The sequence below is a fragment of the Hemiscyllium ocellatum genome, chromosome 4 (assembly GCF_020745735.1).
Source record: "Hemiscyllium ocellatum isolate sHemOce1 chromosome 4, sHemOce1.pat.X.cur, whole genome shotgun sequence".
NCBI classification, from domain to species: Eukaryota; Metazoa; Chordata; class Chondrichthyes; order Orectolobiformes; family Hemiscylliidae; genus Hemiscyllium; species Hemiscyllium ocellatum.
In genome coordinates this window covers 103485079-103508818 of record NC_083404.1, presented here as the reverse complement: position 1 = coordinate 103508818, position 23740 = coordinate 103485079, and the positions used below count along the sequence as shown (strand labels likewise).

The following is a 23740-nucleotide window of genomic DNA, read 5'->3' as shown; positions in this document are numbered from 1 at the left end:
AATTAGGAACAGATATAGGCTATTTAGTCTGTCAAGTCAGCTCCATTATTCAAATAAGACCATGGCTGATCTGCTTATGCTTTGAAGTCCACATTCCCATCTACCCCCAATACCTTTTGATTCCCTCGGACCACGAACAATCTATCCATCTCCGCTTTCAAAATATTTAATGACTCAGTCTCCCTCAGCTTCTGAGGCAGTGTTCTAAAGCCACACAATCCTCTGATACAAAAACAGAATTCTCCTCATCTTTGTTCTAAGAGGAAAAGCTCTAACTTATAAACATAGCCTCTCAAGTCTGGACTCATCTACAGGAGGAACCAACTTTTTGTATGCCCATCTTGTCAAGACCATTCAGCATCTGGACTAGGTCAACCTAATTACTCCTCACTTCTAAACTCAATTGGAAACAAACTCAGTCTGTCCAACCTTTTCCCATAAGATAACTTGCTTACTGTAGCGATCAATCTGGGAAATGTTCTCTGAACCAGCTCCAATGCACTTACATCTTATTTTATAAAATAAAGAGGCCAAAATCGCACAGCATTCGAGATATGATCTCACCAATGCCTTGTAAAAATGAAGCATGACGTCCTGACTTTTATGCTTGATTCCCACCCAAACAAAGCACATCATTTCCTTAGCATTTATTCTGTCTGCTGTGACTCTCACATTAGAATACCTAGATCTCTCACAAATTCAAGATTCTACAGTCATTCTTTGTTCAGGTATTATTGGCTGTTAGCTGCCTGCCAGACAATCTTCTATCCATGTTAATGTGCTCCCTCAACACCATGAGCTCCTACTTTGATCTCACATTTTCAAATGCCTTCTGGAAATCTAAGTCAAGTCAATATGCAGGCATCCCTTTAGCCACTGCATATGTTACTCATTGGGGTGGCATAGTGGCTCAGCAGTTAGCATTGCTGCCTCACAGCACCAGGGTCCCAGGTTTGATTCCAGCTTCGGGCAACTGTCTGTATGGGGTTCGCACATTTTCCCTGTGTCTGTGTGGGTTTCCTCCGGGTACTCCAGTTTCCTCCCACAGTTCAAAGATGTGCAGATCAGGTGAATTGGCCATGCTAAATCGCCCATTGTGTTAGGTGCATTAGTCAGAGGGAAATGGGTCTGGGTGGGTTTGTCTTCGGAGGGTCAGTGTGGATTGGTTGGGCCAAAGGGCCTGTTTCCACATTGTAGGGAATCTAATCTAAATAAATTGATTAAATAGGATTTCCTTTTTTCAAAATCACGTTGACTCATCCCAATTAGAGCTTTTTCAAGGTGTGCAGCTATAATGTCCGCACTAAGCCACTCTCACTTCTTTCAAACTAACGTTTCCTGTTTTATTTCCTTTTCCCCTGCTAGAATAGAGGAAATAATTGCTACTTTCCGGTTTGTTGGAACTTTCCCAGAATCCTGGGAATCTTGGAAAATTAGCACCAAACCACCTACTACCTCGTTAGCCACTTTCAAGGCCTTAGGAGGAAGGGACTTGTCAACTCACAGCGCCATTAGTTTGCAGAATACTGCTTCCCAAACGATTGTAATTTCACTTAATGAAATTAGTCATACAGCTAACTATATGAGCACGAAACCTTTGCTGGCTGAAGTGATCTGGGCTACTAGACCAGAATAGATCATTACAGAAGCAGTGGCAAACATTTAAATGGATATTTTAGAATATCAGAATATCTACATTCCTACTACAAAGATAGATCCACTCCTTAGGATTTATCATCTGTGGTTAACCACAGAAATTAAGGAAAGCATCAACATAGGGAAAAAAACATTTGTGTGAAAATGAGTGGCAGGGGAGTTGTTCTGACAGAACATAAGCAACAGCAGAGAATGACTAAAATATAAATCAGAAGAAAGAAATTACATTAGGAGATGAAGCTAGCTAGAAAAGTAAAAGCAATATTCAGGACCCAATCCTTGTCATTTTGCAGCCTATGTAATGACTATCAGATCATATTTATTTAGCTCAATGTGCCCCAACTTCCTTACTTTCTTATGAATGCTCTATACATTGAGACACAGCTTCTAATTCTGTCCTTTTGTTAAATTTGTAACATCTAGACACAATTGTCATGTATTCTTAGGTTTATTCTGTGTGTCACTTCTCGCCATCCCTTGGCTACATTTCCGATATTATCACTTTGCTCTCCGGCCTTGAATTGCTACATCTACTCAAGGTGATGCCTCACAACTCCTTGTTTAGTTTAAAGCCTGCTTACTTCCCCATTTATAGGGTTTGCTGGAACACTGGTCCCTGCACAGTTCAGATGGAGACCATTCCAATATCTTCAGTATTAATGACAATATCCCACAAACTGAAACCCACTTCCCCCTCTCCAATCTTTGGGCCATGTATTCAATTCATTAAGCTTACGTGCCCTCTATCATTTGGCACATGGCTCAGGTAATGATACAGATTATTCCCCTTGAGGTCTACTTTTCAACTGGTGGCTGAGCTCCTCGTACTGCCTAAGCAGAGCTTCCGATCAGGATCTCCCCAAATAGCAATGAGAATTTCTCATTTTTCAGATCAATGCCGGACTAAAGTTTAGAACTTGACCACCAGCTCGGAAAAATTCTGGAACTGATCAGTGAAAACCGATAATGTCAACTTCAATGACTTGGAAGAGTCCCTCCCATTGGAAGCTCACTATTTGGGAAGTGTGATTATTGGCATTTTTGCAGGATTTTGAAGTATTTCCAAGGAAGCTAAAGTATTACACTTAGAAACATGTCCAGCTCATTTTTTTTTGAAGGTAACATGCTCCTTCTTGCATTTAAAAAAATCTTGCTAAAATAAATGGGCTGCCTACTCCTCCACATCCATCTCTCCTAGTCGTGTTCTAACACTGGCAGAGTGAGTTTGAACAAGCTCATGGTTAATGTACTACTGATTTCAGTGAGTGGCCACTCTGTTATGGTGGTACACTCAGACCCGGCTGTTTGATTTATCCTGAGGGACATCCAATGTTCTGCTGCTATTTCAATGATTAACAATCAGCACCGTCTGTTGTGCAGAAACTGGGCAGGTTTCTCAAAGTTATAGTCACAAAACATTCAGTGTTGTTGACAGTCATTTATAATTTATGCAACAGTGCCCACTTCTGAAAAGAAAAAACAAACTTTCCTGGCAGTAAAACAGAATGTTATATACATGAAATAGGATCGAATGCTGTTTGAAGTTAGACACAAACAGCATTATAAATCCAACATATCATAGCTCTTGGGACATTGTTCATAATTCAACCTGATGTGAACTATTTCCAAACACCAGTGAGTTCTTTCCTTGAACAATCAATCATTCCGGCTCACTGTTGTATATCTCCTTGTTTGTCACATCACTTCTCGCTAAAAAGACTGTGACTAACCTGTCCCTTTATAAATTACTAGTTAGTGCCCATTTCTTGGCACCACACTTTAACAAGGTTATTCAGACCTTGGACTGAATTCAGAAAGATTTATCAGGTATGAGGGATGTCAGTTATATGGAGAGAAGCTAGGATTATTCTCCTTTGAACAAAGAAAGCTCAGTAAAGATATTGCCACTGGCCTAGTAATCACTTCTAATGCTGCACCTCCAGCTACACCTAAAACTAATTATTGCTGCAGCAAGGACATGGTGTGCTCAGGGACAACACTCAGACCATGGTCTGGACCAAACTGCATCGTGGGGCTCCTCGCTCACTATCAGAGTGCTCACTTGCTTATAGCCAACCTGGGTGCTCACAGAATCCCTGCCTTGCCTTCTCACATTTGCCCTCTCAGCTAGAAGTATCAGATTTGTCTCGACGTGCTATTTATGGCAGACACAAAGCCAGGAATGCAGTCATGTCATCAGCAGGTCTCAGTCAAGGGGTTAGCCTTTCTTTAGGGGATCCTGCTACAGTAAGTCAAAAGCAGCCTTCGAAAGCAAGCTAGGTCCTACTTGGCGCAATGAGAGTCAGGCGCTCTCCTCAACCACCACTCGTTTTGACTCTTTCTCCCCTCCTGGGGACAACTTTCCACCTGGAATGAGTGCGAGGCAGGTGCTAAAGGGAGGTGTAAGCAGGTGGTATAGCCATGACTGCTCGTGCAGGTGGGGAAATGTCCTGATCAATAGAGTAGGCAGCACAGAGAGTAGGCAGGTGGTGTCAGGGGCTGGGGCAGGTGACAATGAGTGGGGAAGATATTGCAGGGGATACTGAGAATGGTAGAGCACAAGCCTTGGTGGGATGCAAATACAGTAGAAGAGTTAGAGCAAGCGCGAGGTATTGGAGAGAAGATGATGGACTGGAGTAGGACATTAACCTTCTTCTTACATTGTTGGGTATTTCGCCAGACAGCTAAAACTGCTTTAACCAGGGTGATAATCTTGGACTACACTGACAATGGTCTGGTTTAATGGCTTAAAAACGTGTTGCTGGAAAAGCGCAGCAGGTCAGGTAGCATCAAAGGAGCAGGAGAATCGACATTTCGGGAAAAAAGCCCTTCTTCAGGAATGGCTTCCATTGCTAGTCATAGAGGATGAGGATATCCTGGGTCAGCACTAGCCTGTTCAGGAGGACAGTCAGGACTCTGCCCACAATGCAGGCACCAGGTTACCCCAGCTCTCATGTCCAGGGCAAACATCAGCAACTGTGCAAGGCAGCCCTAGACTGACAATGCTTGTCCAGGTGCATACAGCCTTTTCAAGATGGCACAGGTGCAAAAGACACCAGTGAATTCCAGGATATCCACCCAGTGGTGAGATGTTCTGGGAATGGCGCATGGTGGGACGGGATGGTGATCAGATGTAACTGACACCACAGGTGTTTGGTAGGCAATTAATGAGGCGACTTGGTAAGATAGAGTGAGAGACCTCACTAAACCTTGCAGCGACAAACTTTCTAAAAAATTTGATGCAATTTGGACTTAGCCAAAATAACATTTAGCCCCACCTCCTAAACAGGCAAACTATTATTATTAAACCATGACCCCAAGTTTTAGACTCTTTCACATCCACCCTGGAAGGAGCTGACAGGAACTTCACAGAATTGTTACAGCCCAGGAGGAGGTCATTTGGGCCATCCCGCCCTCAGGACATTTCTTCTGGACTGCAGAGGAATATGAACTAGTAGGTGCAGATACCAGTAAGAGATTTAAGGGTTGGAGGGAAAAGGCAGGAAAATCAACTTGAGGATTATCAATTCTGAGGACACATAACTTTGATTTCTCTTCATAAATGCTGCCAGACCTGCTGAGCTTTTCCAGTATCTGCTGTTTTTGGGTGAGGATTATTAAACTAGACATGACCTTGTTGAATGGCAGAGCAGATATGATGGGCTGAATGGCCTACTTCTGCTGCTACATCTTATGGTCTAAGAGGAAGGATCCAGCTCTCGTGGTCCACATTGATACCAATGACATAGGTAGGGCTAAGAGTTTCTGCTGAAGGAATATGAGCAGATTGGGACTAAACTAAAAGTCAGAACTAAAAGGGTAATCATGGGATTACTACCTGAGTCAAGTGCAAAATCAGTGTTTGGTAAATAAGATTAGGGAGGTAACTGTGCAGTCCCAAAGATTGGAGTGGGAGAAATGGGTTCTGGTTTATGGGACACTGGCTGCAGTTCTGTTAGGAAGGGTTTTATTTGAACCACACTGGGACCAGCGACCTGACGAGTTGTATAGCTAGGGTTAAAGATAGGACTTTAAATATTTTAATTCGGGGGAGGTTTCAATTAAAAGAAGTTTCAAAAGTCACAAAGGAAGGAGAGAGCAGAGATGCAGGATAGTGAAAAGATAAAACGATAATTAGAGTGACAGGAAGGAAACATAAACAGAAAAGTGTAGTGTAAATTAGAACCAGAATAAGTAACAATGGTAAAAAGACAACTCTTAAGGTTCTTGATCTGAATGCACACCGTATTTATAACGGAACTGATCAGTTGATAGTACAAATAGAAATAAAAGTACATGACTTGATAGCTATTGCTGAAAAGCAGTTCCAGGGCGACCAGGGCTGAGAACTCAATATTCAAAAGGACTTGTGTTCCAGAAGAATAGTCAAAAAGCAAAAGGAGGGGAGAGGTAGCATTGCTAATATAGGATTGTATCAATGCAGTGGTGAGTGTTGATCTGGGGCAATAGATCATGATGTGAAATCAACTCGAGTGGAAATAAGGAATAGCAAGGGAACGAAGCAGTGGGTGGGTATTGTTTCTAGTTCCTAAAGAGTCTCCTCACTGTGGGATAAAGTAAAAATCTGCAAATAATGGAGACTTGGAAGAACAGCACTACAATTGTCATGAGTGATTTGAATCTACATGGTTAGATTCCACGTTATGTTTTCCACATAACAAAGGTTAGGTGGAAGACAGATTTGTAGAGTACATCAGGGACTGTTTATAGAGCAAAATGTTGCACAAACTACCTAGGACCAGACCATTTTAGATGCAGAATGTATAATGAGGTAAGATTAATGAGAAATTTTGTAATTAAAGTCCATCTAGGGGCTAGCAGTCATGGTAGAATTCAAATACAGTTTGAGGGAGACCAGAGGCCTCAACACAGATTCCTCAACTAAAATAAGGACAATTACAGAGGTGTGAAGATACAATTGTCTAAAGCAGGTTGGGAAAATAAGCTAATGAGAAAGTTGATGAGCGGTGGCAAACATTTAAGCAGGTGTTTCATAATACTCAGGAAAATGTACTCCAGTCAAAAAGGAGTCATCGATGAGAATAATGAACTAACCGCGATTAACAATGATTGTCAAGAAGAGTATCCAATCAAAACCAAAGGCATACAAAGCATTATTGAAATGCTAAGAGAGAGAAAACGGATCATGAAAAAAAAAGGCTAGAAATATAAAAACAAACAGCAGACCTTCTACAGTATATAAAGAAGAGAGTAGCTGATCTAATTGTGGGACTCTTTGAGAATTTAGCTTTGGAAATGAAATTAAGGAACAAGGAAATTGCAGATAATTTAAATAAATATTTTGCATCAGTTTTCATGTTGGAGAACACTATAAACACCCCAAAGTTATCAGATAAGCAAGGTGCTAATGGGAAGAAAGATATAGACTCTATCCCAAGGGACCAAACATTTGACAAACTTAATGGGACTAAAGGGAGAAAAATAAATTACTCTGGTTTGATGGTCTACATCCAAGGATTTAAAAGAAAATGGCTGCAGAGGTAGGACTGGCATTAGTTGAAATTTTGCAGAATTCATTGGATGTCAGGAAGATTCCAACAGATTGGAAAACCGCTAATGTAATGGCCCTGTTCAGGAAGGGTGGGAGACAGAAAACAGGAAACTGTCTTTGGGAAAATGCTAGGGTACATTGTCAAGGAAGAAAATAACAGAATACTTGGAAAAGCTTAACATAATCAAACAAAGCCAACATGGTTTTATGGAAGTTCAACAAATTTGCTATAGTTAAGAGTCATAGTCATGCAGCATAGAAACCCACCATGTCTAAGCCGATCAACAAACACCAAACTGTCCATTTACCAGCACTAGGTCCATAGCCTACTATGCCCTAGCATGGCAAGTTCTCATCCAGATGCTGCTTAAATGTTGAGAAAGTACCTGCTTCCAGCAGCCTCTGAAGGCAGTGTGTTCCAGATTTCCACCATCTTCTGGGTGAAAACGTTTTTCCTTTTATATCCTCTAAGCCACTTACTCTGCACCTTAAACTCATGGCTTCCGGTCTTAGCCATGTCACATGATCTATCCTGTTTGTGCCTCTCATAATTTTGCATACTTCTATCAGATCCCCCACCAGTCTCCTCTGCTCCAGGTGGCTCAGTGGTTCGACTGTGGTCTCACAGAACCAGGGACCCATGTTTGATTCCAGCCTTGGGCAATTGTCTGTGAGGAGTTTGCACGTTTGCCCTGTGTCTGCGTGGATTTCCTCCGGGTGCTCCGGTTCTCTCCCACAGTCCAAAGACGTGCAGATTAGGTAAATTGGTCATGCTAAATTGCCCACAGCATTCAGGGTTTGTAGGTTAAGTGCATTAGTCAGGGGTAAATGTAGGGGAATGGGTCAAGGTGGGTTACTTTTCAGAGGCTTGTTGTGGACTTGTTGGGCTGAATGGCCTGTTTCCACACTGTAGGGATTCTTCTATCTATGGTAAAACATATCCAGTCTGTCCTCATAACGGAGATCTTCCATCCCTGGCAACAACCAGATGAATCTCCTCTGCACCCTCTCCAGTGCAATCATGTTTTTCCAATAAATAGTGTGGCGACCAGAACCACACACTGTATTCCATCTATGACCTAACCAATGTTTTATAAGTTGTAACAAAGTTATTTGCTCCTATATTCTACGTCCTGGCTAATGAAGCCTGTATGCCTTCTTCACAAACCTGCCTACCTGGCTTGTGGTGACTAAGGGGCATGCTACGCTATTTCGGAGAGCAGAGAGTTAAACACGTGGCTGTGTGTCTAGAGTCACATGTAGGCCAGACTGGGTAAGGACGGCAGATTTCCTTCCTGAAAGGACATTAGGGAACCAGATCTTTTTTAAAAAAAAACAATTGGCATCCGTTTCATGGTCTTCAAAGACTTTTAATCACAGATATATTTTCCCCAATTCAATGTTGTCCCATTTTCAGTGGTAGGCTTTGAAGCAGGGTCCCTAAGTATTAGCTGGGTTTCTGGATGAGCAATCCAGCAACAATCCCACAATGCTGTTGTCTTCCACTAAACCAAATTTGGTGGCTAAAATCTATCATGCTCCTGGAACGATCTGGTAAAGCTGCACACTCGTAGGAACATACATGAACTTTCAAAAGGTTATTTTGTTTATTATTTTATAGCTATTATATTAGACTAAGATTGTTACTTATTTTATTCTATTCATTTGTTTTTAATGTAAAGACTGTTCTGCTGTTCTCCTTCTGCTATGCCCAGTCCCACAGTGCCTTGCGTTTTGCCCCCACTGGAACCTGTGGGTTTCTGCAGAGCCCCCAGTGGCGTTGCTGTGCTCAGATCTGCTGCCAGATTCCGCACAATTAAAGCCATGTTGCAGTGCTGATAACATTTTGACATCCAACTCCTGCTTGCTTGAGGTCAATCCTCCATACTATTGGAATCCTGACAGTAAACTGATCCAGGGAGGGAGCTTGTCAGTAATGTGGTGCCCTTATTTTGAATCCCCAGCCCCCCTCCCTCCCCCACCCATCCGAACAGCTGGAGTTAAGGAAAAGAAAACATTGCCAGTCTCATGGCTGGCTTCCACTGATTCACCTCAGCTGCCTGTGTCCTGCTCACCTTTGGTCCTTCTGTTCAGCAGTGTTTTCAGTGGGATCATTATTCACAATCATTGTTACAGTGAGCAAAATGAAGCATTAACTCCACACACACTGCACTCTGCTGCTTTTCACTCTAATATCCTTCTTAATGGCAGCCGTGCGGTTAGGCATTTCAGCAATCTTCGTAAATATTTAATGATCACTTATTTCATTTTTCTTTGCAAACGTGTTTCAACACAACAGGGCAGGGTCTTCTCTTCAGTAATGAAGTTTATATCACAAAACATTATTGTTCTGAAGCAGCAAGCAATTAAAGTACATTCCAAGGTAACTCAAAGTCAATTAAAATTTCAAAATAGATTGACAAAAGGCACAGAAGAGTTCTACATTCAGAGACTGATACGAACAATTCCCATAATCTGTGGCTGGGGATGAGCAGCTGCTGTCTGCTTAACATGTAAAGTCTGAGACCTGGCTTCTGACAGAAACAGGAGGATATTAAGGTGATGGTATCGCATTACTGACAGGTTCTCCCCATTCCCAAATAGTTTTACTGTCAGGATTGTGGGGGATTGACCTCAACCAAGGAGGGCTCTAATTTAAAATCACGTTGCATCACATTGTTTAACTCGAGGGGTCAGGAGACCTGCAAAGTGCTAAATCCTGTGGCAAAATCTGGCAGCAGACCAGAGCAGACTTAGCAAGTTGTTTTCTCATTTCTGGCCCAACAAAAGAAAGCTTGAGCTTCTCTCTTCCTGAGCTTTACCTTTTCTTCCTCCTGCCATGACTGTCCAACTCCACCACCCTCCCATCTCTCTGATCTTGTTTAAGAGCCTTCTCTCGGGAACACACCACTAGCTACCTCCTGTCTCACTTCAAGTTATTACTAATTATGTGGTGGCCTGTATGCAGTGTCTGTGACCTTCCTGTGTTATGGAGCTGAATTAACCAAATCCAAACTTCGATTGAATAGATCCATTTTGAGGGCTAATTTCTACACTCATTAAGGTAAGAAAATTCAGTGGAAAATAAACTCCTTGGAAATGTCAGCCCTGAATGTCTTCAGGTCAGATACTCTCTGATCAGTTCACAGTAACCTCCTTCAATACAGGGATCCTAGAAAGTGCCCCAAATCCCAACTCAAAACATTATTTAATTCCCATGTAGACTGCTCACTTTAGCAAAACCATGATAGTTTTGAACAAATATCCTAAAAACTATGAGAAATACATTGGCAATGACTCAGCCTGATTTTGCATTAGTTTGGGTCCAACTCAAATTGAACTTGCACAGGTGAAACAGTGGCATGCAGGTCGTTCTGCTATAATGCGCATTTCGTCGATACTAATTCACTGTAATGCAACTGATGAATTGGGGACGCTGGTTCTAAAGCACGTACTTCTAAATCGTGTGTTGGCTCCTATACAATGACAGAACCAACACTTTAAGCATCGTTTCCAAAGCGCGATTTTTCTGTAATGTGGGGTTGCACCAGAATGCAACTATTGTGTTGTAGACGAACTAACTACACGGGCTCAGGGTGATCCACCCCATTTGTTTTTAAATCACTTTCTCAAGCAATCCTCCTTCACACGTTAATCCTTCTCAAGAGTTAACAAACTTTCTTCAACCAACTTTTCAGATATGTCGTTCTCTGCTCACACTGAATTACTTGACTCAGTAAGAAATTATTCTTGGTGGCATGAAAACAGGGGATGCAGTGGGAGTGGGCGTTATTAAACAGTATTACATCTATACCTCACTTTATATCCTATTCTTTTAACTGTAATAGAGCCAAATGTTTCAACTGTTACCGCTAACATCCAAGTAAGGTTTCTACTCCTCTGCTTCAGTTGAGAAGCATCCCCAGCTTATTATTCTAATTTTATATCCTCCAGCAGGAACTTGTCATTATGGATGCTGAATTCTTTTATATAAGAAAAAAAACAGGTCAGATGAAATCCTATCTTTACTAAAGCAGGCAATCTTAAACTGATTAGAGACAAACAAACTGGTACTCCTACACTTTCACAGATGCACGTTGTTCCCCACAAGTTGAGTATGGATGCAGCCATAGTCCCACTGTCACACTACTGAGCAGAGCGCAACAAGATTAGTGTATAGAGCTGCTACAGGGTTAGATCATACGAACGGGGAGGCCATTCAGCCCCTCAAACCTGTTCTGTCTTTCAATGAGATCATGGCTGATCTGCCATTTAAATCCAAATACCTGCCTAACTGAACTCTCTGCATTGACATTTTTAGCTTTCAAACCATCAATCTCAATTTTTTTGATTTAGCATCAATCGCCATTTGCAGAAAAGAATTCCAAACTCGTACCATCATTTGTGTGAAGCTGTTTTTTTTCTCCAGTTTTATTCTTGAAACCTTTAGGCTGTAACTTTATGATCAGGCCCATTAATATTTTACTCACCAGCCGACGGAAATAGTTTTTCACCAACTATCCAATCCATTCCCCTAATGACTTGAGAACTTCAAGTAAAATACCCAAGAAATATCGAAGTTCCCTGAATATAATCTTAGTTAATGTAATCTCCCCATATAATTTAGTTACTGAATTTCACATATCACTCTGCTAAACCTACACTTCCTCGCTCCACTCTAATGTATGGTATCCAGAATCACAGATCTTTGCAGGGGTTACCAACCAAGACTTTGTATGGCTGGACCTTGACCTCTTATATTCTAGTCCTTGAGATATTAAGCGTATTGTTTACAGTCTGTACCTGCTCATGATACCTTAAGCAGTCTGTGTACCTGTAACTTCCAAATCTCTATGGGATTTCCTTTTTCTGAGTATTCACAATTTGTAGAGTCATAGAGATGTGCAGCACGGAAACAGACCCTTCGGTCCAACTCGTCCATGTCGACCAGATATCCCAACCCAATCGAGCCCCACCTGCCAGCACCGGGCCCATATCCCTCCAAACCCTTCCTATTCATATACCCATCCAAATGCCTCTTAAATATTGCAATTGTACCAGCCGTCACCACTTCCCCAGGCATCTCATTTCATACACATACCACTCCTTATGTGAAAATGTTGCCCCATAGGTCTCTTTTATATCTTTCCCCTCTCACTCTAAACCTGTGCCCTCTAGTTCTGGACTCCCTGACCCCAGGGAAAAGACTTTGTCTATTTACCCTATCCATGCCCCTCAATTTTATGAACCTCTATAAGGTCACCCTTCAGCCTCTGATGCTCCAGAGAAAACAGCCCTAGCCTGTTGAGCCTCTCCCTATAGCTCAAGTCTTCCAACCCTGGCAACATCCTTGTAAATCTTTTCTGAACCCTTTCAAGTTTCACAACATCTTTCCAATAGGAAGGACCAGAATTGCACACAATATTCCAACAGTGGCCTAACCAATGTCCTGTACAGCTGCAGCATGACCTTCCAACTCCTGTACTCAATACGCTGATCAATAAAGGAAAACATACCAAACGCCTTCAGACGGTATCGTGCTCTATCTTTTTAGGTTTATCTTTATATCCAAACTCTGCATTAAAATCCATTTGCCATAGCTTTGCCCATTCACATCCTCTATCAACATCAACATCAGAAGTGTAAATGGGAAGTTATAATGTTGCTTTTACTTGTGGCATGGACAAATTTGGATATTTGACTTTCTGTTCCTGCATCTAAATTACAAGTGAACAGCTGGACCAAAACACAGATCCTGTGGGACATTATCACTCACACTTATCCATAACCCCTACTCTCAGTCTCCTTCTTCTCAGGCAATTTATTTACCCAGGTCATCAACTCCACAAGCTTCAACATTAGATTGCAATCTCTTATGAGGGACTCGATTAACTGCCTTCTGGATGTCCTTATAAATAACATCCACAGATATTCTCCTGTCACCGCTTCAAAAAATTCAAATCAGATTCATCTGGCATGACCTATTCTTTACAAATCCGTATGGACTCTCCCTGATCAGCTGAAAAGCTTCAGTCATCCTTTACTTAATTATAGATTCCAGCCATTTTCCAAGAACAGATGTTAAACTAACTAGCCCATAATTCCCTGGTTTCCTTCTCCCACATTTCTTAAATAAACATCCCCTATAGTGGGAATGATTTAAAACATAATTTGAAGTCTCACTATCAAGCTGAGTGTTAATCAGAGATCAGTCGTTCATTTCAGTTTGCATCACCAATTCCTGCTTTGGGAGCTGGGTTCAGCATAATTTATAACACTGCTAGCTTTTAACCACAAAGGACTTTAAATCTCGGTCCATCTTCATTATTACTGATGGTTGACTTTGCACATGTTTGAATGTGTTCTTAGATGACAAATGGTTTATCACTGTTTGGGGTCAAGTGAATATTATTGCATCCCATACCAGCTTACAAGCTCAGTTTCTAAAGAGGACGATGGGGAGGGGGAAAAAGACAGCAGAGGGGAGGAGAAAGGAGAAGAGCAGGACAGGAGGGCAGATTGGAAGGAGTGAGAGGAGAGTAGGAAGGGGAAGGGGAAAACTGGAGGGAGAGAGCAAAGGTAAGTGTGTACTGGGGCTGGAGTGGCGTAAAAAGCAGATAAATTGGAGATGGAAGAGAAATATAGGCAATGGTAGGAATGAAAAAAAGTAGACTATCAGATCCTTTGAGAGGCAACTCCAGCAATAAATAAAAACATGAATGGTCCACACCATCCCATTCACATTGGTGGGTGGAAGAGGAGGAAGGGAGGTAGAGGAGTACATGTGGCAAAATATATTTTGTGGGGGTAGGGGTAGTGAGGAGCACACCTTGGCAGATAGCCACACAGATACCATTTCCTTTTGAGAGATATACTGAATTGGATTCTATTCTTCTTTCAGGCTCTTACAGAATATAACAACTTGTGCAAAAACAGAATCTTCTCATCATTCCCCTGGGTCTTTCACCAATTATCTCAAAACTGTGTTCAAGTTAACAACTCTCATGCTAATATAAACATTTTCTCCTTATCAAAATTTTGAATGCCTCCATTAAATCTCCCCTTAACCTTTCTTGCTATAAGTCAAATCATCCTAGCCTTTCCAGTTCCCCACCATAACCCCACCTTTGTCCCTGCCCTATTCTGGCAAATCTCTGCAACCTCTCCATGGCCATGAATCTCTATGTGAGCTGGAGTCAGAGGGTGTAGATTACTACATCACAACAGACAAGAAGAAACTAAAACAGCAAAAGTTGGAAAAACTCTGAATGCCAAGCAACATCTGTGGGGAGAGAAACAGCGTTAATGTTTCAGATCACCAATCTTTCAACAAGGCTGGAAAGCACTTAGACATTTAAACAGGTAATTAATTAAGTACAGAGACAGGGAAGGAAGAGTCAGTGGGGGTTGGTGGTGTAAAAGAAAACGTCTGCACAAAGTGGAAGCCAAGATAAATTGAATGATAAAATGGGTGATGGCAATGCAAGTGGGCTGGTAAAGGTAAAAGTAGGTAAAGAAAGGTGTAACACAAATACAATTCAATTAAATGTTGGATTTTCTGTATTTACATTGCCATTATAATTTATTTTCGACATTCATAATAGAAATTGCCCATGATCTGTACTTTGCCGTCTAGCAGGAGATCGTAATTATACTGTTACAAGTTGGACCATCAGATTCTCCTGTCTATGGACCAAACAAATTTAATAAAGAAGAAAAGAATAACAAGAAGTACATATAGTTGAGAGATTTTTGTCGTATAATAGATCCTGTAAGGAACTTAAGCCCTTCTTGAACATTCAATGCAGTTCGTGCAAATATGTCACATCACTGGAATACCACACCATTTATTTGGTGGGCATCTATTGCCTAGTGGCCTCCTCTGAGTGGCAAGATGTTGTTGCACAGCTTGATGATAACAACATGTATAAATTAAGAAAAAATAATGTTTAAAAATGGTGGGCATTGCAATTTTTTCCCAGTGTAAAAAGAAAAAAAGAATCAGCACTGTGGCACAGTCACACTTGTGTGAATATGTACTTTGGTAATGAATTGTTTACTCACCAGCAACTTGTAGTTACACTCAAAAGAGTCTCAAAGACAACCAATGATAAACACGCAGTCAACACCTAAACACACAAAAATACATACATTTACATATTTACAGTTTTCTCCTCTTCCATCCATCTCTTTTTCTATCTGACCTGAAAAAGTGATCTGTGCAGAATGAAGATTCAAACTGGCGAAGTATAACTGGTGAACTATAATAAAGGGGACTTTCAATTCTTGGAACACCCCAACCTCCATCTATTCCCACCCAATGGCCCAGACAAGAACTGACAAATTTCACAATGACTGTCTAGAGCCTGTAAATCACAGAGATATAACATTACTTCAGTTCCCAAGTAACATAGATCACTCTAATTGATAGAAACTAATAGACCAAGTTATTTCATTATCCTTAACATTTATTAAGTTTGGAAAACTAGGATGGTAGATATAAGGAATATTAACATTCCTCATCAAAATACTTATTATTCATACTGCATTACCTGAGGTTACCATGAAGAATTCTTCTTTTCAAACCTCCCCCCCTCCCCCATTTTGCCTGAAACGTGGTGACCCTCAGGTTAAACCACCACCAGTTACCTCTGACTCTGATGAGAAGCAGCCCTATGGGTCCTGTAGGATTATGGCAATTTTACTTTAATTTAATATACCAGTAGCAAATGGAGCAATCAAAAATATGGAAAATAGTCCAAATGTAGAAGGCACAAGTGAATAATCCATTTGGATATAAAATCTCTTTCCTTGGGACAAATAACAAATTATTCTATAGACAGATGGTCTGGTAATCTAAACAAAAATCAGCTATTATACAGTCTAGAACTTTCAGTACTCTTATTTACATTATTTTGTTCGTAAAGCTTTATTCACACCACAAAACAACAAAATGACAGACTTAAATTTGTATTCTGAGCAAATTGCAATAACCACTTGTCTGCACCCAGAAAGTGGAAATTGAATAAAGTAAGCAGCTCCTGGGTAATTCCCTTTCTTCGTATCTCTTCACAGATGATTTTAGGAAGCATGCACTCATTGGTTGCAGGTTGCTTAGTCAGGGCTATCGGTGAGAGAAGGACTTTTCCAAGACTGTGTAATTGAAGGCTGTAGTTGCTGTTGTGAACAATTGGATCTGTCCTTCCTTAATGTGCTGGCTCTTTGGTCAGTCTCTGTAGCATTCTTAATGTAGCATCTCAAAGCATCATGATCCCTGATCTGAGCTGTTCACTGGCGATGGTCGATGTGGTACACAGAGAGGCACTCCTTGAAATGCTTGCATGGTGCTCTTCTGTTTAGAGTGGTCAGTTCACTGTATGATACAATCTTGGACAACTGACTGTCATTCATCTATTCAACATGAGCCACCCAATACAATTAACTTTGCAGAAGGATGGCCTTGGTGTCAGTGACATTAGCTGTTTCCAAGACTTCAAAATGATTGCGATGTGGTCTTGCCAGTAGATGCTGCAGAGGTAACACTGATAGAAGTGCACTTGAAAGCAACACGATGAAAATGTAGGGCCCAAGACTTAGCACAAGCTGGATGGAGAAGAGAGGAGGACAACAGCTTTGTAGATTTTGAGTCTGGTCTATGTTCTCAGGCTCTGGTTCCTCCCTATTTGTTTCTAGTATCTGCAGAATATGTTATTTCCTTTAGAAAACCTATTACCCACTTCATCTTGTTTGATGCCATTGTTGAAAAAGATGTTCTTCTGCATGGTATTGAGGACAATGCTGAATGGCTTATATTCTTCGTGGACTACAGGCTGATGCAGGTCTTCAGTTTTCTTCAAGCTCATTTTTAATCTGAAGAGTTTGCACCTCAGAAACGTGTTGTGATACATTGCAGGTCTGGCAAGTGCGGGTCCGCAGCATGCAGTCCTCAGTGAAATTAAGTTCATCGTTAAGTTTTTCCTGTGTTTTTGGTGTTGTCATTGCCTTAACATAAAAGTGGCATCATAGCTCCAAAAACTCTGCTAACAAAGTAATATTCTTCACAGACATTTTAGAGCAGATAGACAAATGGGAACAATGCCACCTGCAGTTGTGGGTCCATCTACATCAAAGTCATACGGCAGCACGATCACGTGATAGGTTCTTCCACATCTATAATAGTTTCTATTCTGAGAAGATCACTAATGACCTTGTACTGTGTTGATGTTCTTCCAGGGCACTGGAGATGCCAAACGGCATGTGCAACCAGCCATCTGGGTTCGAACACTGGTCTCAACTCACATTTGAATTCAGCTGGACTTCCAAGGGCTGAATTTTCCCTAGAGGCTTCTAGAACTCACTTGTTTAGAGACAAAAATAAACTGCAGATGCTAGAATCCAAAGTAGACAGACAGGAGGCTGGAAGAACATAGCAAGCCAGGCAGCATCAGTTGGTGAAGTCAACGTTTCGGGTTTCAACTTTCTTCAGGACTGGTGGTGGGTTCCCCCCCACCCCTCCTCCCTGCCACCTAACGGATTAATTCCTCCCATTGACCAACCCGGTCATACCCTCTACCTGTCTTCACCTCTTCCCCACTTCACCACCCTGCTCCTGCCACTCCCATTATCTGCAGCACCCCCTACACCTACCCACAATCCTGAAGAAGGGATATACCTGAAACGTTGAATTCTGAAACCCGCTGTCAGGCTCAAACGTGGGTCAGAGGGCCAATCTGTGCAACACAACCATTGTCCATTAATTTTCTGTCTAGGGACAAACTCTTTATCCAATTAAGGACAACAAGCTCTCAAAGCTGGAGGCCACTCAGCCTGAAAGGGGTAGCAAACTCCAATGGAAGAAAAGCGAGGAGCAGGACAACTCAAAACAGAGGCACCCTCTTACTCCCTAATATTTAAATTGCAGCTAGGGCACATTAGGGGAAGTAGGGGTAGGTTCATCGGTAAATCCATCAATGGGACATCCCCACAGCTGCCCACTGCATCCAGATAGGCAGGACGTTGATGTCGATCCAGATCCCAAGGCAAGGAGACTGTATCAAAAAAATGAAACTAGCTTCTGTGGTAGCCTGGAATCTCACTGGCAGATCCTAATTGGCCTCTTTTAATTGGCATTAAGGAGCTTTTAAATTACTTTACCAACCACCAACACATGCAGGCAAATAACTTGGCCACTCGCAAAACGCTAACAAATGGGTAATTCGGTCCGAAGCGTGCAAACTGGCTTCCTGCTTCCACTTAGCAAAAAGCTTGACAAGTTTCCCACCCTGCCACTGTGTGATGTAATCAGTGGCAGGAACACACTGAGGAGCCATACCTAGAGCAGGAAAATTCCACCTGCTCATTCCAAAGCATCAAAGCAGCTAGAAGCTTTAATGGGACAGTTGGATCTTAAAACAAAAACAGAAATTGCTGGAAAGGTTCAGCAGGTCGGGCAGCATCTGTCGAGAGAAATCAGAGTTAACGTTTCAGATTCAGTGACCCTTCCTCAGAATGGATTTGATCTGCTCAATGGCCATTTCGTATCATTGATTTTGCGTATGCAGAGTTATATTTAACGCTATGAATAATATACAAATTTCCTCGTGAGTCTTCGCAATTATTGGTTAACAGATGCCACAAACAAATCAGTTAAATAATTATAAGAATAAAATCAAGATTAGTTTAATGATACTATGACTGCCTTTGTGGTTTGGTGCAGAGATGTCCATGGCAGTGTGAGCACTCATCAGTTTGTTATTATGGAATGTGGGTTTTCAGTGTTTACTCTCTGAAGTCTCATATTTCATTATTGTGGTGTTTGCGTTCAAAATGCATATTCTTTGAAATTCTCTTCAACTGGATTTTCAAAGAAAGTGTATTTCTGGCATTTAGGCAATGATATAATCTGTACAAAATGTACTGGAAAAAAAATTTTACAAATGAGACACATAGCAAATAAAAAGATCGATTATTACTAATGACTGTAAAAGGTAACTAACAAATACAAGAAACTATGGTAATAAAGGTCCTGGTAGTATATTAAATAGACTTGGTAGAACAAAATAGGCCACAAGTCTTCCCAAGGGACTCATGCCAAGGCTTCAGTTTTTCACATGGACATCACTGAAGGGATAGAGTATCATACAGTAAAAAGTGAGGTCTGCAGATGCTGGAGATCAGAGCTGAAAATGTGTTGCTGGTTAAAGCACAGCAGGTCAGGCAGCATCCAAGGAACAGGAAATTCGACGTTTTGGGCCGGAGCCCTTCATCAGGAATCCAGAGTATCGTACATCAAAGTTAGTAGATGGTACTAAAAGAGGAGGCACAATAACCAGTGCAGATGGAGCAGAACTTTAAAAAAAAACAACCAACAGATTCAGTAGTTGGCAAGTGGAGCTCAGTGGGAGGAAATGTGCAGCCATCTACATTGATTTCAGATGTCAGTGTACACAAATCACTAAAACTAGTGGCTAGCTACAAAGCAAATATCAAAAAAGACTAATAGAATATTTGCATTTATCGCAATAGGCCTGAAATACAGAAGAGAGGAAGTGATGTTCCGGTTTGACAGAAAGTCTGAGCTCAGCTGGGAGTATTGCCTTTAGTCCTGAGTGCTGCATCTCAGAACAGGTACAATGGCCTTGGAGAGAGTGCAGTGCAGATTCAACAGAATGAGTGACCAGGTTATAACGACTGCAAGGCTTCAAATAGGAGTGCAGGTTTCATAAACTTGACATTTATTGCTTTGAGCATTATACATTAGGAAAATAAAAGAAAATGATTCATTCAGGTAGAAAGCATTTCCTCTTCCATGAGGAGACAGAAACTTCTAATTAGAACTTGGCCATTCAGTGCTTCAGAAGTGTTTTGTCAGGTAAGGGTTTCAACTGGTGAGGTGGATAAATGACAATATTTCAATATTCTCTAACTGAATGATGGAACAGGCAAGGGGCCAAATGGCTTATTTGAGTATCTACAGATTAGAATAGAAACTATCTCCAAAATGCTAACCAACATTGCACTGCCCCCTTAACGGATTCTTTGCTGCTTTAATGACCAGTTGATCTGTAATTAATCTTCCAATTTGCAATTCTGAAATCTAATATGCAATATTATTATCCACTAAACGCTAAATTTTGTAATAATTATCTCTAACAGAAAAAGATTCTAACTAGTTCTCCTTGCATGCTGAGTGATCCCACAACAGATCAAGTCAAAACTTTACAGTCCTTCCACATTCAGTCATGTATGTGGGGAGTGGAGGACGTGGAGCCATATACATCCCTATTTCCAGAGATTAGGGAGACCTTCAAAGCAGTGCAAGAGAGGAGGTTGAAGCATTTGCAAACTTCTTTAAATCAGCAGCAGTGGTCTCTCTCAGTCTCACTCTGAACTCCCTAATTTCAAAGATGCTTCACCCCAAATTCAATTCACTCAAAAAGTATTAAAAACTGCAAAGACACCAGATACATTAACTTTCCAGCTTTCAAGAACTCGCAATAGCATAATTAGCTAACTGATGCTTTATTCAGATCCCATCAGGGCCATAACTCCTGGCTCGATTATAGTCTTGGTCCAAACATGCACAAAAGACACTTTTTAGGAATACTGCATTCGACAGTGTGTGGTAAGAAAGAGTGCCATGGCCATTGTCTTTGCTCGTGAACATTTTCACCAATACCCACTTGAAAGGGTCAAAGTGACAGGCAAGTCCAACACAAACTGCTTCAAAGTGTCTTGCTCAACTTTTATTAGGCATCTGCAAAGAATGTTACTTCAGTTATGGAGAGGTCATCTGAATGTGACACATAAGAAAGGGGAGCAGATGAATATTACGGACTCTCTGTCGCGAGCATCACTCCCAATGAAGGAAGTAGGCGGCACTCCAACAGACTGTGAAACCTTCCAGATTCAACATGAAGCAGCATTTCTTCATGCCCTGGAAATTATGTAGCCAGCAGAGATACTGAATATAACTGATACACATCACCTCGCTCAAACTACATGTAGGTCTGGAACTTTTGCAAAGTGTAATAAATGAATGGCCAGACAGTATTGAGGACTTATCTGTTACTGTGATTAAATTGGGTAAATAGATATGGATTGACAGCCTGGGATGGTCCACTGTAAAACGCCAGGTAGAGAGGCACTGATGACATCCAACATCATCAACAGACAATAGATGAAGTTGAGAGTAGATCTCTCAACCTTCACAGGAACTGACAGGAACTGAATAACTTGACATAGCAGATGACTAATCTGACCATTGGGAAGTGGATGAGTTGATTTTGATAATTTTAGCAACTATTGTTGAATACCCAAAAGGATAGTTCAGCTGTTGTGGCATTCCTGACATCGTTACAAGTGGCAATGACCCTCAGTTCATAAGTGAAAGATTCAGTCGCTTCATGAATAAAGGGAAATTCAACACTGACCCCAGTCAAACGGAATGGCCAAGGCAGCAGCAGAAATAAAGCAAATCCAACACACATGTACACATGACAATCCTCGAACTAAGAAACACACCTACTGAAGGCATGGAAAGTAGTCGTGTACAAAGACAAATGTAATGCTGCACAGGAACAGTAACCAACTACAAAAACAGCTACGGAAGCCAGAAATAGGAACAGTTGAGTGAACTGGTCAAGGTAAAAAGGCAGAAAGCGAAGCTTCATTTTGACACAACTGCAAAATCATTGAACACAAGAACCAAAAGAATGTTGGATGCTAGAAATCAGAAACAAAACCAGAAATTGCTGGGGAAACACAGCAGGTCTGGCAGCATCTGTGGAGAGAAAACAAAGTAAACATTTTGGTTACAGTGACCCTTTTTCAGAACATTTTTCTCTAGAAGCTGCCAGACCGGCTGAGTTTCTCTCACAATATCTGCTCTTGTTGCAAACCATTGTCGGAGTAGTGTATCGAAAACCAATCAAGGTACAAACATTCACTGATCTCAACAAAACTTAACCCAACCTGGAACCTGTGTGGAGTAGCGATCACTTTAAGGATCTGTAGTGGAAGTGAATGTCCAGATACAGGGTCGTAACCACAGCTATGTCTGCAACTGGTGGGCAGAGAACTGATCAGGAAGAAATGCTACCTACACAGAACATATATCAACCACCAGATCCAGAGCTTCACATCTACCTAACAACAGAAACAGAATGATAATAGCCACCACAGCAACAATAAATGATAGAGAAACAATGCTTCCTGGTGAAACAACATTACCCAGACAAATAGCCAATGATAACACACACACACACACACACACACACACACACACACACACACACACACACACACACACACACACACACACGCGAAACCAACACTACTCAAGGACTATGTGCACAATGCCTACCCAGAGAATAAGTGTGGCAATCCTTCAATAATCTTTGGCTTTTACAACAGTGATTTTCCTATTTCAGTCCTCAAATCAAAAATACAGAAAAATTTAAAAAACACAGTTTCTACTTTATTGCAGAGATCATCTTGAATCCACCAGAAAAATTCTCATAATGTGTTATACTTAAGATAGTTAAAACTAAGAATAGAGACTATCACTTTGGCATTTGTTGTAATGGTGTTTGACTCTTAAAGTTAATAGCATGGTACTTAAATTCAGTGAACCATTTTCTCCACATTATTACACGTTATAATCAACTGTGGCACATCTCTTACAGCATCATGTGACAAACAACCTTGAACAGATGAAATCACTGATTTCCACACAAGTCTTCTGGAGAGAACCGGCCTTGTGTCTAAAACAAAAATCAAAATTGTATTTTTTTTTAAATTACAGAATGGCTAAGTACAATAATTTCCTGTTTTTAGTTCATTTATCCAGAGTTATGGGCAGTCAAGATGGTTTAGATGTCTACAGTTTAATTTCAGGCTTCAGACAGCGTCAGGAACTCTGAAGATCAAACTGCAGCATTTAACTCATTCTCTCTCGTCCACGTGGTGTTTGTGGGAAGTGCCATGGTCTCAACCATAAAGGCAGTGGTGAAGTGGTAGTCAAGTTGCATGGGCTAGACATAGCGTGCAACTTCATTGTCATTACTGCAAAATTCAGGTCCTGATTTAACTGCAAGTTACAGGAAGTGAAAGTAGCCCTAGTTGCTCAGTCAGGAAGGAAAATCATTCAAGAATCAAAATTCATTTGCTACGACAAAATATGAATTCAAAAGAATCTAAATAGCACATTTTGTAAATTTCCACAAACTCTCCACCTGATGGAGAAAACAAATAAAGAAAAAATAATGCCACGTGAACTCTTTTGGAAAAAAAAATGATATTCTCAAAATACAAAAGTGCAATTTGTGATGACAGTTGAAATTTGCCTTTTTCTCCCGAATTATGTTTGGCCATGATTTAATGGCGCACTTTCCAGTTTTTGAGCAGCCACTTTTCATGTAGTAATCCATTTCCCACCTCGGGGCACCGTAATAAAAACAGATACTGCCCTCAACCGAAGCCCAAATATACACATTGCAAACCAGGGGAGCTGCTGGACAGTGATGGGTTTGAGGTAAAAAAAGAAATGGC

General features: G+C 41.1%; 1 protein-coding gene across 7 annotated transcripts in view; it reads right to left on the bottom strand.

Annotated features, from left to right (window-relative positions):
• LOC132815041 (transmembrane protein 241-like) overlaps positions 1-23740 on the bottom strand; it is a 227261-nt gene that overhangs the window by 113862 nt on the left and 89659 nt on the right. For 4 of the 7 annotated variants that reach the window (XM_060823704.1, XM_060823702.1, XM_060823705.1 and 1 more), the window contains exon 14: positions 15254-15318. The exons of the other annotated variants lie outside the window; for them this stretch is intronic. In XM_060823704.1, coding sequence (XP_060679687.1) covers positions 15254-15318 — 65 coding nt within the window. The remainder of the gene's footprint in view (positions 1-15253; positions 15319-23740) is intronic. 7 annotated transcript variants of the gene reach the window in all.